This window comes from Glycine soja, chromosome 4, assembly GCF_004193775.1.
Source record: "Glycine soja cultivar W05 chromosome 4, ASM419377v2, whole genome shotgun sequence".
Taxonomy (NCBI): domain Eukaryota; kingdom Viridiplantae; phylum Streptophyta; class Magnoliopsida; order Fabales; family Fabaceae; genus Glycine; species Glycine soja.
In genome coordinates, this window is record NC_041005.1 from 41,621,684 (window position 1) to 41,640,498 (window position 18,815).

Sequence of the window (18,815 nt, forward strand, 5' to 3'; positions counted from 1 at the left end):
AAATTATCAAAAAATAAATATAAAATTCACTAATTTATTAGAAACTAAAAATAAGTGTCAAAAACAAAAAACAAAATTATTGATTTATTAAAAACTCAACACAAAACAAAAATTTACTAAAAAACAAACGTTAAAATTATATATATATATATATATATATATATACATTTTTATGAAAAAATCAAATTTTTAATTACATTAGTAACTTTGCAAAAATATTAATAGAAAATATATTTAAATAAAAGATAATTCAAAATTACAATTATTTGTCATTAATTTCACACATGTCATGAACAATTTTCATTAATTTATAATAAATATTAGTATCTATGTTTGTTAAACATAATTTTTGAGAAGTCACTAGACAAAAATAGACAAGAATAATTAAAAAAAATAAAAATATGTTTTTTCATCCCTAAATTTTTTTAAATTTATAATTTTTATCTTTAAACTTTTTAACCATCGGACAACATTCTCAATTTTTTTTCCATCTTATATTTCAGTTATTTCTATTCTATCATTAAATGATGATATTGTATTTGATTTTAATACTGTTTTATTTTATTATATTATCTAGACTAAAAATCACCAAAAACTACATGTTAAATTTGGTATTCCATTGAAGAGTTTTCATAAGGGGTAGGAAAAACAACAACCACCTAATGGGATAGGAAAGCCACATTGTCAGAATGCTTGTTTTCAAGGAGAAGTCACGCATCTAGAGGCCGTAGGTTTGGCGGTTGTTGGTGCCGACGATGCGCTAATGGTTGACATTGGCACACAACCCTCACAAGTAGAAGAGAAGAAGCCTCGCGATATCGAAATGGTTGTGGAGTTGGTCGGAAGCTTTGAAAGTTGCTATTGCTATTGGAAATGGAAACACCATTTGAGTTTGGATTTGGGGCACAGTGGGGGCTTGCTCGAATCTTCTGCCATAGAAGAGTCAAAAAACTCCCCTTGGGATGCTACGAAATATGAAATTTAGTTTATATGTTGTCCTCATGCTGTTCCATGAAAATAACAGACAACTATATTAATATTTAATAATAACATTTAATTTTAAAAATTATTAAAATTATATAATTTTAAAGAGACAACATAAAAATAATAGAGAGATAACAGAAAAATCAGATCCATAAATATGTGTTTGACTTGACATCTTTGTCACCGCCAAGGATGCTACAAGAGTCTATGACAAGGCCTGAGTTCTTCTGCACCAAGGTCTTGAACTTTTCCCCTTTGTTTTCTTTTTTTCATAAAAAAATATGGATTTGTTTATTTTGATATTGATGCATGCATTTTGATTGGGATCTATGATTTTCTTTTTTTGAAATCATTTCGATTTTGACCTAGGCAACGTGTATTTTCACGAGTTTGTTTTTTACGTCAAGGAAATAATTTATGGTGACTTTTCGCTCGTTGCAGATAAAAAAGCAAAATTATAATAAAATAATGATAAGAATAAATAACATATCATCATTTAACTGTAAAATGGGTGGAAGGGACTAAAATCTAGGACGGAATAAATGTTTGAAGACATTGACTGATTTTTACTCATATGTTTAGGGATGAAATATAGATTTTATCCTAAAAATAGTGTGCTGCATAGCGTGTCGCGACAAATTATCACATCTTAAAAGCAAATTTTAATAAGTCTCTTGATGCAACTGGCATTACTAGAAAAATAATTATTGGTGAGAGACCACATCTGTCACTAAACATAAAAATCCATCAATTATGGGGAAAACCTGTTATTATTATTTTATTCAATTATTACTAGTTACTAATTAATTACTTAATTACTAAAAGATTTCAACACTAAAATTAATCAATTCATACTTTTTATTTTAAAAGGTTGTTACTCGATTCATTGAACAAGATATTATAAACCTCCTAATATCAAGAAAAAAAAACTTTCCAATACCTATCTTACTACATATAAAAAATGACGATCAATTCATACTTATTATATATAAAAAATAATTGACTTCTAAATTGCATATAGAAGAGAATGATAAAAAGGAAAAACATTAATGTTTCTTTTCAGTTTCACTTTTTTTGTGTTTGGATTTTTTATTCTTGTATTATAAACAATACCTTCAATTAATTAAAATTATATTTTATATTAAAAAATAATTTTATAATCGAATTGAATTGAATTATTATATTATTTAAATAATATTTCTTCTTAAATATTATGGGGGAAACCTAGACCTTTCAGTTTCACTTTTTCTTTTTTTTCTTCTTTTTAAAAGTTATATAAATTCTATCTATTTTCTTTTAAATATTTAACTAGAATGATTGAATTGAATTATTATATTTTTAAATAATATTTCTTATGTTTATAACAAATTCTCAAATAATATATTAATTCATAAGCTTTTTATAACTTTTAAATATAAAAATAATATGTAAAAATTTAAATAAAATAATTTTTTAAAATATTATTTGTATGAAATGTATCACTTGATAATCGTATAGTTACTTTTTTTGACATAAATATTGAAAGCAAGATCAATTGTCACAAATTTCATGGCCAGACAGATTTTGTGACGGACACCCTTGAGGGGAACACAAATTCTTCACAAAAACCCTTGGAGAACGTTCCATATTTACTTGTGACATTTTGTGACGAACAACGTTAAGAGGGGCAAAATTCTGCAACAAAATCCCTCACAAAAATAAATCTATTTATTTAGTGATGGGGCTTGTGATAAAAATTTCAAGGAAGGAAAATATTAGTTATTAATTTCTTCACAAAGTAACATAAATAAGCTTTCGTCACAAAATTCTATTATCTGTCACAGTGTGCCAGGGGAGTCATTACCAGTGAGAGAATATAGTCCATCACAAAAGTTTGTCACCAAAATTAATTTTTCAATATTCAATCACTAGAAAAAAGAATATATAAAGGAAACTAAGAAAGAATAAAGAATAGTTGTTATGTGTCTCAAATATCAAACTCTCATAATGTTTATAATGTTAGTCTAAAATGAATGATGCTTCTTGGGGTGTTTTTCTTTTAACATGATATTTTCCCTTTCATGTCTGATTTGACATGTCTAAAAGCATTCTATATCAATAAATTGTGATAATTTAAATGAGTACTTGTAACAGTTGTGACAAAATGAAAAGATTTATTTTATGTTTAAAATATAATATAAAATAAAGAAATTTAAAATTGTGTAATAGTATGTTCTTCAATTAACAAAAAAAAAAATCTTTAATTTGTGAAAAATCTATGTATATTCACATTAAGATCAAGTCTTGTTATCAGCTCTTACATGAGCGAAACTTCATAAAAAAATAACTTTTAATACTTTGGTGTATGTGGAGAAGAGAAAATAATGGGTGAGAATGACGCTAGGGTTCCTTTTAAATAAAAATCATTAATATAGTTTATAGGAAATTGATTTGATCATATGTTATTTGTTATTAATTCTTTCCACTCTATATTTAATTATAAATTAAGCAATTCATAATATAAATAAATGTATTACAGATTGAATAATTCGTAATACACACCACTTCATGCGTTGACACCGTTCTCGACCACAATCACTATGTATCCAAGCTCTTGAGACTCAAGTTGACGGTCAACCACATCATGCTCTACAACCAATGTTGTCACATTGGCAACACCGTTCTCCACGGAGTCAAGGATATTGTTGAGAACAACTTGGGGTCATGTATTCTCGCTAATGCTATCAAAAACAGGTCAACCCAAATTGTTGGGCCCAACCCACCTTATAAACGGGTTGGCCCAACTTGACCCATTTTTTTGTTGAGTCCTAACAATTTATGGCTTGACCCAACCCATTATGGGTTGGTGGATTAAACAGGCTGACCCACCTAAAACAAAAAAAATCAATTTTTTAAAAAAAAGAATAATCAAAAGACAATTAATGTTTCTAGAAAAATAAATTTGAATAATAAATTATAACATTATTTTTAAATTTCATCAAGCTAAAAAATATCAAGGTACCTTGCCATGGAATGGAATGTGAGCCAAAATAGTCATAATAGTTTAGAATAAAATAGTTTTGAACAACATTACAAAACACAAATACTAAAAGAATATCGAAGTCTAGAACTTGATGCTTTGAAGTCTAAAATAACATTACAAATTACTAAAAATAGAGTAGAAAAACACAAAAAGTAGTGACCTTGACACTAGGTTAATTCTTAAGTAGGTTAGGTGAACTAACCTGACCCAACACGGGTTCAACCCGAGTAGGCCAAGTTCAATTTCTGAACTAATTGAAAAGCTACTTTATTTTTCCAACTCTACCTCGGCCCAAACTTGTAGTGGGCCAGGTTGGCCCATGGATTCTAGCCCATTTTAACAACCATAGTTCTCATCGTGTTTGTTGAGGCCATGCTTGCTTCCTTTTGCACTCCTACTGAGTCCAACGTTTATGCTTTAATAGGACAGGCTTTATTCAGTGATGGTGCTGCCCAAGGTGAAGAGGATGATGGAGAGAATGATAAGATGGGGACTTACAAATTTTGGGAGTGCACCAAACAGAAAATGGAGTACATTAAGTATTAAGTAATTGCCTACATGCATAATCGGGTTTAATATGTAATGAGCTATCTCTGCAGTAGCTTGGTTTGGGCCTCGGGCCCTTTTGTTTGCTGTTTGTTTTTCTTCGAACATCGGGAAAAAAATGGAGTTCATTATGTGATTTGTTGTGTTACTTTCATTTAGGATCCATTTGATTCGTTAAAATTATGATATTAAACAAGATAAGAAGAACAACACAGGATAAAAACACAAGTTATTGGATAATTTTTTTTTTATCTTGTACATCGTTTGATGAATAATGAATAACACAAGTAAAATAATATAAAATTTACTAAAATACATAATATTAATTATTTTAATACAATTGATATCAAATTTAATGAGTTTATTGGAATTAAAAATAGATAGATTAGAATAAAAAAAACCAGTATTTTCTTTTTAGAAGGATTACGTTGGTTAATTACTATTTTTCGGTTATTAAAGAGTATAAATAGAGATATGTTTATCTTTTTAATACTTTGTACTTGAGGCAAAAAGTTGTTTCATGATTTTCTAAATAACAAATATTAGACATTATGTTAGTGTCTCATTTGCTTTATTTGTGTTGTTTTATGATCTTTTTTAAATCAAATGTGGAACAAAAATATTTGTTTTGTTTAGTATCGTAATTTTTAACAAATCAAATAGACTTTTAATTTCGTCTAAGTCGAGTTGGGTAGAACAAATTATTTAATCATATAAAAAATTTTTATCTCTTATTTCTTATATACAAAATTAGAATTTAAAATCTTACTAGAAAAGTCAAATTTCATATATTAAAAAAATCATATATTTTGATCTTAAATATAAGTAAATCTCAAATGATTTTATTATATTTAATAAGATAATCTCCAAATGACCCATTTTATTCTTGATTTCAAGTTTCAATGAATGATAGTTGTGGAAGGAAACTTATTTTTTAAGCGAGATTAACAAAATGAAATGATGGTAACTAAGTTTCTTAATTAATATGAAGTAATTTTTTTTATGCTTATAATAGAAACCGGAAACCGGAGAAAGAATACTCTTAACGGGTTTTTAGGAGTTTAACATATGATTGCATATATATATATATATATATATATATATATATATATATATATATATATATATATATATATATATATATATATATGGTTACTTGCTTTACAATAAATTATGTATGAGGAATCATCAAGACAAGCTCTAATTGTATCAGTAAATTAGTGTAACCGACTAGTAAAGAGAACTAACTTCGATTATAAATTTAACAAAAGCAATTAAGAGTATTTAGCAATAAACCTTCACATGCATGATTAATCGTCTGAAGATGGAGCAAGAGCGGGTGATGGTGAAGGAGGTGTTGTTTGATCAACACGCACAAACCCAAATTTCTTGATGAGCTCATTGGCAATTAGCTCATTAGCTCTGTCTGAGGGATGATACTCGTCCCAAAAAACGTACTTGCTTCTATCTTTGCACAGTTTTGATGCAGGTATACATGTAAGAGCCGGTCGAATATTTCCAAAGGAGCAACAGGGTGAGTCTGAGTTTTGAAACCCTACATTAAAATTGTGATTGCAATGGAAATAATTCTTAGTACACGAGCTAAGGAGTTTTCAATTTTGGAACCCTACTATTAGTTAGTGTACAATGTTTATAATTTTAATGTATCTTTTAAGAATTTATAGTTTGGTTGTTAAATTAAAAAAAAAATGTAATTAAATCATTGATCTTCTACCATTTTTGTAATTGGATCCTTAGAGATAATAAAACCGCCAAAAGTTGTTTTTTTAGTGGTTTCAAGTTATCATAAACTAACTTCAAGGACTTGTGTACAAATATTGTAGATCAAAATGTATTAAACAATTTTTATATTAACAGTTTAATTCTGGTAGCTAGATTGAAGTTATATCAATGAACATAACTCAATGCTATATTTATTTGTTAGTAAATGACTTTTTTTTTTGTATTGCTATAATCTCAAGATATGCATACTAACTCATTCCTTTTCCTCGGACTTTTACTCTGAATTTGGATGGAGATAAAGAAAATAGAACAAAGATATAATTAAAATTTCTATTATACATTTAATTGAAGAGAAAATGAATAAAAAGGGAAAAAATAATTTAAGAAATAAAAATTTCAAAAAATAATCATCAAATTTTCTCTGTAGTTTCGAATTTTCATTTTCTCTCTCTCTCTCTTCTCTTATTTTATTTTTTTCTCTTCTCATCCAAATAAAGAATATATCAAACTCCTTTGAATATTTATAGTAAGTGCTAATGGTTTAAGTTTCAGATAATGGTTTATGTATTATCAGGTGTACATACTAAATTACTTACCATATTTATTCGGGTTGCTAATCACATCATTAACAACGTCATATGCATCTCCAAATCTATAGCTTGAATTGGGAAGTTGCTTTCCCAAGTCAACTACTAACTTGGTTGTAGCCTTATTAAAGCTAATAGCAAGATTGTTTGTTCTATCTTGACATTCCCCAGATGTACTAAGCACCCTTTGAAGTGGAATGCATCCCATTGGGCCCAGCCCAAACACCATCAACTGCCTTGCTCCTAGACCATGCAGTAGCTAAATAGCAAAAGGGCATAATTGAAAAGATTGTTAGAAACCAAAATGGAAAAGAGGGGAAAAAAAGTGCTAATAATAATATACTCTAGCACACATTCCTTTTGAACTTGCTTTTCCAGTTAAAATTCACTAAAAACTACAAATTATGAGTGAGATTTATTAAATAAAGAGTGAGACTCGTAAGTATGTGATTTTCAACAAATTTTATTTTATAATTAAAAGTGTATTAAAAAAAGTATGTTTGAGAGGGTATTATTAGCATTTTTATAAAGAGAAATTATTTTGTTAAGAATGGATTAATAAATAAACCTTCAATTGTTCTCGTAGAGTTCCTATCAAGTAGTCTATGAAGGTTTGATCGTTATATGTCCACGAATCACTGTAAACAGGCATCAAGTAGTTGTTGATGAAGTCATTGCTGCCTAAAGCAACAACATAATGAGCTTCCTGGAAAAACGTTTCTGCCTCCTCTTTCCCAATTCTGCTTCTAATCAGTTCTTGTGTCCCCTGAAACAGCTCAATTTGCTTGTAGAGAGAAAACCTTTGAATCTGCAAGAGGAATGATTTTTCAATCAAGGATTTTGCTCCTCTAGAGTACGTAAAGTGATTAATCTCAGCTCTTGATGAGAAAATCATTAGTTAATATTCTAATACATGCATAATATCAATAGTTAATTTTCTCATGAATGATTGAAATTGTGTACTTTACCCTCTAAAGTAAATTGTTTTGCCTATATACTACATAGCTATATGACAAATAGAATTGAAGTTTACACTTAGCAACTTACAAAATAACTGCCAGTTTCATTCAAGATGCCTCCACCCCCAGAAGCATAATTCACTCCATTTTCCAATATAACATCTTCAGATAGAGAAGGATCAAGGAATGCTGGAGGCCTCGGAAGGCCCATATTGTCACCTGAACATGTCAATATCACTATGATTACAGAGTGAAACAATAGAAAAATGCTCTTAAACTTTATTTCACATATATTCACATATTGCTCAACCCAGTATCAAAAACCTTTACAAACCACAACTAAATAGACACTATTTTTTTTTTCAAAACAAAAAAGGAGCCATTTTACACATTTGGCTAAAATGAATACAAAGTTGAAACAAGCGGCCATGTATGGATTTCCTGAAAATTCAACAGCCCATATGCTGATATAAATTAAGTTAAATTCTTGTGAGCTCATTACCGAAAGTTATCTGCATGTTATATAAAAAATATAGTAACACCTCAGTTTAGTCCAAGATTGTAAACATTCATCACCATAATTAATCCTTGACTTTTCTTCACTCTCCAACTTCATAAAACATTATTTACTTTAGTACAATGAAAAGGCAAACATGAATGACCTTTTTGTAAACGTAGTGATAAAAGTGAAATTTCTGGGACTAATTTGGGGTTTAATCATATAAAGTGAAAGATTTACAATTACCTATTATATCAGCAACCGTGCGACCATTTGAGAACCTACCATTAGGTAGACCATTACCCAAATCAATACCATACCAAGGTAAACTTGCCTGAGCAAGGCTCTTAGAGAGGTACTTGTTATTTCCAACATCCGAGAGGGAGTCTCCAAAAATGAACTGCACAACCTTGCATTGGCACCCTTCAAGCCCAATTCCAAATATGGTGCCTATTAGAACAACTAGCACCAAATGGAACTTCATATTTTTTCTATCAATTGGTAATCTCTTCAAGTAATGTTATAACTTAAACCTCTTGGCTCTAAGAGAAAGGGTCTAATAATAAGGATTTAAGCACTTGGGTTGGTTTTATACTTTTATATAATAATAGCTATGAATTTGTGAAATGTGGAATGGTGAGACTATGCTACGTTTGGTAGCATTGTTAGTAGAGGGAAGGAAGTAGATCGTTTGATAAACCAACTATTACTGATTCAAACCTACTGCAACTACCCTTTTGTTCTGTTACATGGTGCAGCTTTGTAACTTACGACCACATGTGTGTAGCTGAAGTCATATTTGTATTTTTTGGAGGGGTGATCAAGACATGATTTGGTTAATGTTTGAACTTGAAATCCATTGGTGTGGAACTCTCGCTGAATACAGTTTAAGCATATTGGAAAATGATGAATAGCCCAATAGGGTGATTTGTAATAAGTCGAATTTTCAACGAACATGTATTATTCTAGTGAATTGTTAAGGTAAGTACACCTAACTCCGCCATCGCTTGCTAAAATTGTATTTCACATCTCGTTAATTACTCTGCATGTTTTATTGCTAAAAGGGTATGCATGAGTGGAATCCTTAAAAATTAAACATTTTAATAAGTTAAAAGGCTTAAATATTTATTTAGTAGGTGTAACTTCACCTTCATTTTAATTTTAATCCTTATAAGTTAGTTTGTGTTTTTTAATTTTATTTTCAATAAATTGTTTTGCATATGGATCCACCACTTCATCAAATTGTTTTCCCCATTGAATTTTTGTGCAATTCTTCCTTGGGAATCAAGACAAAAGAAGTTAGACCGTTAGGTTCAAAAGAAAAGTTTAAGAGTTAATCTGTAATCCAATTTAGAAGAAAAGATTATAGTAGTAGAAAAAGACTCATCCTTGGCTTTAAAAGTTAGTGTTGAGATATGTCTGGTATCTTTTAAGAATTTATTATATGTTTTAAATCCTTAGAATATTTTTTAAAAATTTGTTTAGAATACTTTAGGATTTATTTTCTTTTTTAAGAGTGGGTTGCTTGGTCTATAAATAAAGCTTCTAGGTATGAAAAAGTGACCCCCATTTGATCCAACCGAAAAGGAGGGGGATCACATTTGAAGAAAGGGTTTGTAAATTTCACAAAAACTTGTGAAGATCATGTCCATAATTGTAATAATAATAAAGTATATTTATAAAATTTCTCGATTAGTCAATTAGTTACATATTTTATTTCACATAAACAAAAGATAATAAAAGAAATTAAATTTTTTATTATATAAATATTTAATATATCTTCATATGATGAAATCCTTATTTAAGGAAACAAATTATATCTTATTTTTATCAAAAGGAATTAGGTAAATTCTAATAAATGATTAATATTTTTCTTTATATTTAATTACTTGTTAATTTTTTATTGGTTGTATAAGGATGAGGTGTTAGATTTGTGTCCATTCAAGAATATTTCTTGATTCGATGCGTTGCATTCCTCCTTTGGGAGCACTTGAAGGAAGGATCATCACTTGTAAAGTAGAATAAAATACTTTGTATTCTTTCTTTAGAATTACTTCTTCAATTTCCTTCAAAAAGATACTTATCAAATTAAAATAATTCATAATATTTCACTTTAATTAATAATCGAAGATAAAAATTTTAAAAAATAAAAATTAAGTGATTAATGCATGAGAAAAAAACAAAAAATGAATTGACAATACAAAATATGAAAGTTTTTATTGACTAATGATAACTTATGCTCTATAGTCTATACACTTTAATAATTTGTGCACTAATATTATTGTTGGTAGCCGAAGTTTAAATTTTCGATAACCCAAATCGATAGGCCTAAAAGATAAATGTTGTTGACTGGATTAGAGGTTAGCAAACAACAAAGTCAAAAGTCCAAAAAAAATGAATTGGCTTTAATACATACGTTATTCCTTTTAGACAATTGACATACTAAGACGGTTGGTGATATAATCATCTTAGTATGTAGCGTTTTTTTAGACTGTTATGCAATGAACCGTCTTAGATTTTCCTTTAGACAAATGACATACTAAGACGGTTATGCGCATAACCGTCTTAGTATGTCTATTTTTTTATTGGTGTTGTTTTACTTTTTGTAAGTTTTTTGTGCTATTTTATTTTTTGTAATGTGTAACGAATACACTAAACATTGATTTGAAGCAAAAATATATTTATATTATTTTCAACAATTGTAAAATCATTTAATTACATAATACAAAAATTTACATAATTAATGAAAGTCTACAATTTTTCCCTAAATTGAAATTACTATAATAAGGTGAAGAGCTAGGAGAAAGGCTGCAAAAATCTTTCGTAATTGATCAATATCACTTGAACCCTACAAAATGACAAACAAACTCATGAAACTAACAGAAGGAGGACACGCCTAAGTACTGAGAAACAAATGAATAAAATGAATTATATCAATAAAAGGCATGTACACAGTTTGAAATTATAAGTAAAACAACAACATACAAAAATATCAGAACAAAAATTAGCAATAAAAAAGGTCTATAAACACCATAGCCAACAACTTCTGAACTAACCCCAGTATTTTTTTCATTTCTGATGTGCATTTCACACACTACCTCTGCAATTAGTCAAAATTTCTCTCTCAACCACTCAAACTACCCTCCTTTTATCTTTGTATACTTGATGTTCTTAACAACCCTCCCTTTTAATCTATCAATCTACTCTCTTTTCTTTCCATGTCTAAATTAAATTTCATTAGTTATTTTATTAAAAAAAATTAAATAGATAAAAATAATCATCACAATTTAAGTCGTTCATTGTAAATAATATAATTTATAGTCAAAGTTATTTATTATGAATTTTAATTATATAAAAAATGTTCAGTTAACAAGCAGGACCCTGAAAGATTTGGGAATTTTTAATTAGGTCCACAAATAAATAAATAAAATTATAATTGGGTCATTGATCTTGTAATTTTTTTTAATTGGGTTGCTAAGGTTTGTAAGGTTTCACAAACTAACTCCGAGGAACCAATCATAAGAATTGTGACCATACACGTTTCGAAGAAGAAAGGGGTCTGAATACAGACAAAAACCAAACAAGACACATGCACAAGGCACCCATATTTTTTAACTATTTTTAATTTCATCAGTTCAGGAAGGTGGTAAATATTTGAAGAACTCCGTTGGTTATATCTACTAATCGTTGATTTTTTTTTCTCTTCTGAGTTCAAACAAGGAAAAATTCCAAACTTAGTGTTATTCTTAAACCCAGATGCATTAATTTCATTCCACAATCCAAATTACAAAAGTGAAAATTGAAATAGACAATCAGCTTGCACCGTAGAGAAGAAAACCAAGGGCTGAAAACAAAGAAACCCCTACTTACATGCATGGAAAAAATTATTAACGTCCGGTGATAAGCCGGAGGAAGGTGAGGATGACGTCAAGTCCTCATGCCCCTTATGCCCTGGGCAACACACGTGCTACAATGGACGGGACAAAGGATCGCGATCCCGCGAGGGTGAGCTAACTCCAAAAACTCGTCCTCAGTTCAGATTGTAGGCTGCAACTCGCCTGCATGAAGTCAGAATCGCTAGTAATCACCGGTCAGCTATACGACGGTGAATTCGCTCCTAGGCCTTGTACACACCGCCCATCACACTATGGGAGCTGGCAAAGGTTTGTTATTGTTCTTTCATTTCCTGTTGTTTTGTTTGGTTTATGATTTTACATACACACACACACACACACACATATATAATACACACACACACACATACATATACATGTAGCTACATAATGAAGTTACTTTTCTGCTGCTGTAGGAAGGAATAGGTATAATTGAAATTCTCAATGCAATTGTTGCAAGAATTCCCCCACCTGAAGATACATCTAAAAAACCATTGAGGGCTTTAATATTTGACAGGTACTCTTCATTTTTTTCAAATGTACTAATCCATTTGATCATATATGTTGCCAATACTCTATGGATCCACATGGATTATCATTTAAGATTTGGATAACATTGATACCACAAAATAATTTTATTAAGGTCCCTACAATGTAAAAATGATAACATAGACACTTCAACTGAGACTAGGTAGTCTTATTGCAAAGTTCAAGGATCTAATTTCTATGTCTGGGGCTCATCTTGTACTTTAGTTTATTCTTTTTCCATGTAGTTTTGTTGTTGTGTACTTAGCTTAATGCATGTTCAGAGACCTTTACTTTATGCATCCAAGTTCTATACGATTGCTCTCTCTACGTAGACATCCTTAGATGCAATAATTTCCAATGTTATTAAATAGCCCTTATAGTCCCACCATAACACTAATGTGGCATTTCTTGACCCCTCTGCCATAGGCAATTTGTGAAGGGAGGCTCTCTATGGCAGTGCCATAACTGCAATGGTGTGTTTATATGGCAGAATTTTGTCCTTCACCATATTCTGTGATCCACCTTTGATAACTTTGGTATTCACATGGATAGAATTCCTTTAGTATGTATGGCAGATTTATCCCCCTAGTATGTTGTGTCAACTAACATTCTTTTACATGTGGTATTTATACTTCATGCACTCATATTTATTATTTCTTTACATGCAGCTACTATGATCCATATAGAGGTGTTATTGTATACTTTCGAGTTGTAGATGGGACTATAAAGAAAGGTGACAGAGTTTATTTTATGGCTAGTGGGAAGATACAATACCTTTCCTATTTTTTGATCCCCTATTTTTTCCAACAAAGATTTAGTTTGGTGGTGACAAACTGTCAGTATAGTTGCCGGTTCATAATTTCATTCAACATTTGTTAAATCTTTAATATGACTGCAAACAAATTCAAACAAGCTCTAGTCTATCATTGGTGAAAACTTGGTCATTATGGTGACCACTGACTACTAATATTCTCTGAACTAATCTGATTACTAAATTACAGGATTATTTTGCTAATGAAATTGGAGTTTTGTCTCCTAGTCAACTACAAGTTGAAGAATTGTATGCTGGTGTGGTAAAATACTTCTGAATGGTTTAATTAGCAGGGTGATGTATTTCACATTGCGTATGGTATTTTTGTTGTCTCTTTCCTCCTCCTTCTCATCACTTATTAATTCTCTATTTTTTTGGTCTATATATTGGTGGGAAATAAATATATGTGTGGCTATATGTAAATTTCCTGTCAATAAAACTTGATTGTGGATTCCTGAGATATATTATGGAATCATATTGGTTTGGGGAAACCATAATTAGTATTCATTTTATCTGCTTTTATTTTTTCTGAAGAAAAAAAGTATGGTAAAACATTCTTTAACTCAAATTGCAATTGTCTAAATGCAAGGGCTTAGACATTGGAAAAAAAAATTTGTGAAGTAATTTTCACTATCCAAGTGTACCAAATTATACTTTTGTAGGCATTTGAACTGAAGAGGAATGACCCATAATTCAGTAATCAGAATAGTTGGTCAGACCTGTAATTCTTATTTTATTCAATGAGAATAATAAAAGAGTTGGTATAATTGTATAAAAAAAAGAAAACTAATTGTTTTAGTCATAGAAACATTTTATTCAGAATACTTGGTCAGACCTGTAATTCTTATTTTATTCAATGAGAATAATAAAAGAGTTGGTTTAATTGTATAAAAAAGGAAAATTAATTGTTTTAGTCATAGAAACATTTTAATGAACCTAATTCCGTGTTATTAATGAAATACATATATGGAAAAAAAATCCTTGCCCTCCACTTAATCTTCCACCATCTCACTGCTAAATCTTATTTAACACACTACCATCCTACTGTTTTGTCCCTTGCATTCACATCAAGTGCTTTTGCCATGTATTGCAGAACTTGGAAGTAAAGAAATATTACAAGATACTATTTTCAATATTTAAACCTTGAAAATCATAACTTCAGTTTTGATATAATTATCAAGTTCACATTAAAAAAAGATAATTATCAAGTTAGTTGTAAATAATTCAATGTCTATATAATAATTAATGAACCATATATGGATGACGATAACGTAACTGGTGTTCTACATGACCAAATATAGCAACTCAACATTTAACACACACTACTACAATTATGGTATTCTAAGTCGGTTCTACAGGATATTCTATGACAATTTTGAACCGTCATAAAAAGCAACGTCGTAATATTTATTACGACAGTTGTGCAACCGTCTTAGAATGTAATGGTTACTAAGACGGTTATTCAATATCACCTCACATGAAGCCTATGTTATAGCTTCTTCAACATCTCTTCTATGTTGTTGAGTCAAATGAATTCATGTCAGTTTAAATATGATAATGGAATAATGGATGCTGTGGCGTCCCTAAATTAATGACTGGTTTAATAGTAATAATTTAAATAACAAAAACCATGGTAATTTTTTTTTTCTTCTTTTTCTTTTTCATTTCTTTCTCTTTTCACCATAACTAGGTTTAGAAGGAAAATCCTCACTATAAAGTCCTGAATGGCCAGTTCACAACTCTATTCGGAGTCATTTCTTTCTTACCGCTCATAATTCTCTAAATTATTTTGCTTTTTCAAAAGAAAGAACGTACCAGCCATTACTTTAGGTCGTCACGTGAAAATAAAAGAATAAAATACGGTCGATAAACTCTTTTACAAATAAAGTTACTAACGCTTTCCTTTCAAAGAACAAGATCGATCATAAATGCATTCATCATTTAAAGCTGTCCAAAATATGGGAGTTTTACAAAATATATAGTGTCATCCAGAGCAAAGGTGTCCATAGTGGTGGCTTCAGCCACATGTATACAATAATCAAATTTCTATACATCAGGTCTACCCATACAAAAACAAAAGAGTAAACCTATCAGTCAGTCCTAGATACACCCACCCTCAAAAGTATACAAAACTAATCCAAAAAGCTGTCCACTAGGATGAAGAGCCTCCGCTGATCGCCATCTCCCTCGGGCCGCTATCCTCCGTAGAGTCTGCCTCAGATGCCGACATGACTTCCTCGGGAGAATCCACCTCAAGAAGTGGATCCTCATCACCCTCTAGAAAGTCAAGGGCATCCACAGCAGGCTCAGGAGGTAGCTCCTCCAGGTCCTCCTCAGGGTCTTCCTCGGATGACGTTACCTCGATCACTTGAACGGGCTCCACTAGACGATATGGTGTAGGCGTGGGTAGTATCCACTCCACAGTGCGCTGAAGCGTCCGTGCAGGTTCATCTGGATGCACCAAAGAAGTAGCCGTGAATCGAATGGTGCCCCGAAATCGGCACCTCGTGTTGCCTTCGAGGGTCTCCCAAGCTCCCTCTAGGCACTCCATCTCTACTCGATCACGGATTAGCTGCGCCGCCATCACGATCTACAAGAAAGAAGAGAAAGGGGTAGACTCTTTCACAAGAATCTAACTGTGCTGCACACGATGCGTCTCATAAACACTACATGCAATAAAAGGGGTATTTTAAGGCTTTCCATCTCTGGTAATCGATTACACAGCCTTGGTAATCGATTACCAGAGGCTAAACTTGAATTACACAGCCTCAGGACATGAAATATGCAATAATACACTGTGTAATCGATTACACATGCCTGGTAATCGATTACCAGTGACCCATTCCTCTGTGTAATCGATTACACAGGCTGGTAATCGATTACCAGAGGCTTCCATCAACTCCCAGTTCCCTTTTTAAGCCTGGTAATCGATTACACCACTTGGTAATCGATTACCAGAGGCTTCCTTAGCTTCCTGACCTCGTTTTCAAGCCTGGTAATCGATTACACCCCGTGGTAATCGATTACCAGAGACCATCTTAGCCTCCTGTCTTCATTTTTAAGCCTTGTAATCGATTACCCACCCTTGGTAATCGATTACCAGAGGCCATATCTCACATATAACACAAAATTCACAGCTGGCCAGCCACCACAAGCCTCCTTGCTTTGTGGTCTTGTTTTCCTTTTATCTGTTGACTGCCAGGAGCTCGCCTGCTTAGGTACATCACAGGTTCTCACTGACCGACTATGCCCGGGTTGGGTCGGGATTGGTCAAGCTTGGTTTTGGGCAATAGCACCCCACCTGACGTCCCCAAGGTCTCCTGACCCCCGCGACATATCTCCAGGTACCACTCTGTGGTCAACAATAAAAGCAGGAAGTTTCACCCTTCAACACTTCCTCATCTCAAGCTTGTAGGATTATGGGGTACCCATCACATGTGGTACTAGGTGGCGGTCGGGCGATGGTGCACAACAAGTTTTTCACATCCACAAAGCGCGCATAAACCCACCATCCCCTGTTGCCCACCTCCATCTGAGCTCACGTACTCCCACGTAGCCCATATCCTCGTTTCTCTCAACACCGGGTCCCCATCAATCCTCTCAAGCTTCCACAACATCCAAGCAAAACAACATTCAAACAGCACAAGCTATCACAGCCAAGCAAAACAGAGCAAAGGCAGAAAACTCTGCTCAACACATCAACCAAAATCACAGCTTTTCTCACTTAAAGACCCCAGTAACAATTCCTTCGATCCAATTCGTTAACCGTTGGATCGACTCCAAAATTTTACTGGAAGTCTATAGTGCATAAGCCTACATTGTGACCGTTGGGATCGACTAGCAAACATCCAGAACTCATTCTGTACTACTCTTTCCACAGCCAACCACACACAAGCATTTTCTGCACCAAGCTAAAATTCTGCTGCACCTATTTTGACAGCAAAATTCTGCATAAGTGCAGATTTCGAAAATCACACTTCCTCTCATCCAATCTTGTTCAAATCGAATCCTACAAGTCCCAAATCATGTATCAAACATGTCTAAACCAAAGCCAAACTTCAAACCACAGTAACACAAAATCTAGGTGTCCAAAACCCCTCAAATCAATGGGTTTTCTAGGTTTGAAAAGTGAAATTTAGAATGAGGTAAATTTGAAGCAAACTCTCACCTCACACAAGTCCATAACATCAATCTAAACTTGCCCAAACTGGATTTACACCTAAAATTCCACCAAATCAAAATTTGACTCTTCAACACCCAATTTTGCCCTAGAAATGGCTCTTGGTTCACTTTGGTCATTTGTTTTTCTCTCTAGCTCAGCCTAACCTTTCTCACATGTCCTAAATGACATTTCAAGCTAGTATTAACTCACTTTAACCTCCATTTACCACAGAATTCAGACTTAGCCTTCCAACTCTCAAAGTCTCACTCTTTTTCCACTCATAACATCACATTCTCACCTTCTAACCTTGGGTTAGTTCTACCCTTCATCTCTAACAGATTTCCATCAGCAATTTCAGCATATAAACATCACAAACATCATCACAAAAACCCTAAAACAGAATGGGTATGTTTAACTCATCCAAACATGGCAATTTCAACAAGTTTTCAGCAAATGCCTTCACAAATAATCATCACACAGCAGAAAACTAACATAACCACCCATCATATCTCCCAAAACCCCATACCCACGAAATTTAAGAGAGAAAGAAGTCCACCCAAACCTGGATTTTCGAAGTCCCACTCGTAGCCACGCACTTCACGACCCCGAAAATGCTCTCCTTTCACGATTTGGGGCAAAAATGATGGCCAAAGGTTGAAGCTTTGTGTGGAGCTTCAATGGAGAATGAGGGAGAAGAAAGGCAACGTGAGGGAGAGGGAGAGAGAAGGCTTCTGCAATGTTTTCTGCTGAGTGAAGAGAGAGAGAGAGTTGCTTTTTGGTTTTTAAAAGGCTTTTTCCTCTTTTCTTATTATTTTATTCAAGCTCTGCCACATGTCCCTATTTGATTGGAGCAAAAAGGGCCCACTTTCTCTTTTTGACTGTGACCCATACTCAGTCACAAAAGTGAGAAAAATCTGACCTTTGAAACGCTAAAATCCTGCCTCGGTTTGCGTGCCATTTCTCTGGTTCCAGTTTCTCGCGTTTCTCTGCGTCCGTCGGGGCCAGTTTTCGAAAGCAAGCAATATGTATATCAAAACGCTCAGAATAAAACCCCGAGCGTGGTTCAGAGGTTGGTTTCGTT

At 32.3% G+C, this 18,815-nt stretch overlaps 1 protein-coding gene across 2 annotated transcripts; it reads right to left on the reverse strand.

Moving 5' to 3' along the window:
• Positions 1-3,468: 3,468 nt before the first annotated feature.
• On the reverse strand, positions 3,469-8,905 carry LOC114409715 (GDSL esterase/lipase At1g74460-like). 2 transcript variants are annotated; one of them, XM_028373280.1, is made up of 6 exons: positions 8,587-8,905; positions 7,930-8,060; positions 7,451-7,690; positions 6,892-7,141; positions 5,849-6,107; positions 3,469-3,852 (listed from the first exon to the last, which is right to left on the reverse strand). In XM_028373280.1, the coding sequence occupies exons 1-5, from the start codon at positions 8,822-8,824 to the stop codon at positions 5,863-5,865; spliced, it is 1,104 nt and encodes a 367-aa protein (XP_028229081.1). In that variant the 5' UTR covers positions 8,825-8,905; the 3' UTR covers positions 3,469-3,852; positions 5,849-5,862. The 2 variants fall into 2 exon arrangements, with proteins under 2 accessions (XP_028229081.1, XP_028229080.1); XM_028373279.1 differs by lacking the exon at positions 3,469-3,852 and having other exon boundaries at positions 5,729-6,107.
• Between the last annotated feature and the right edge of the window lie 9,910 nt (positions 8,906-18,815).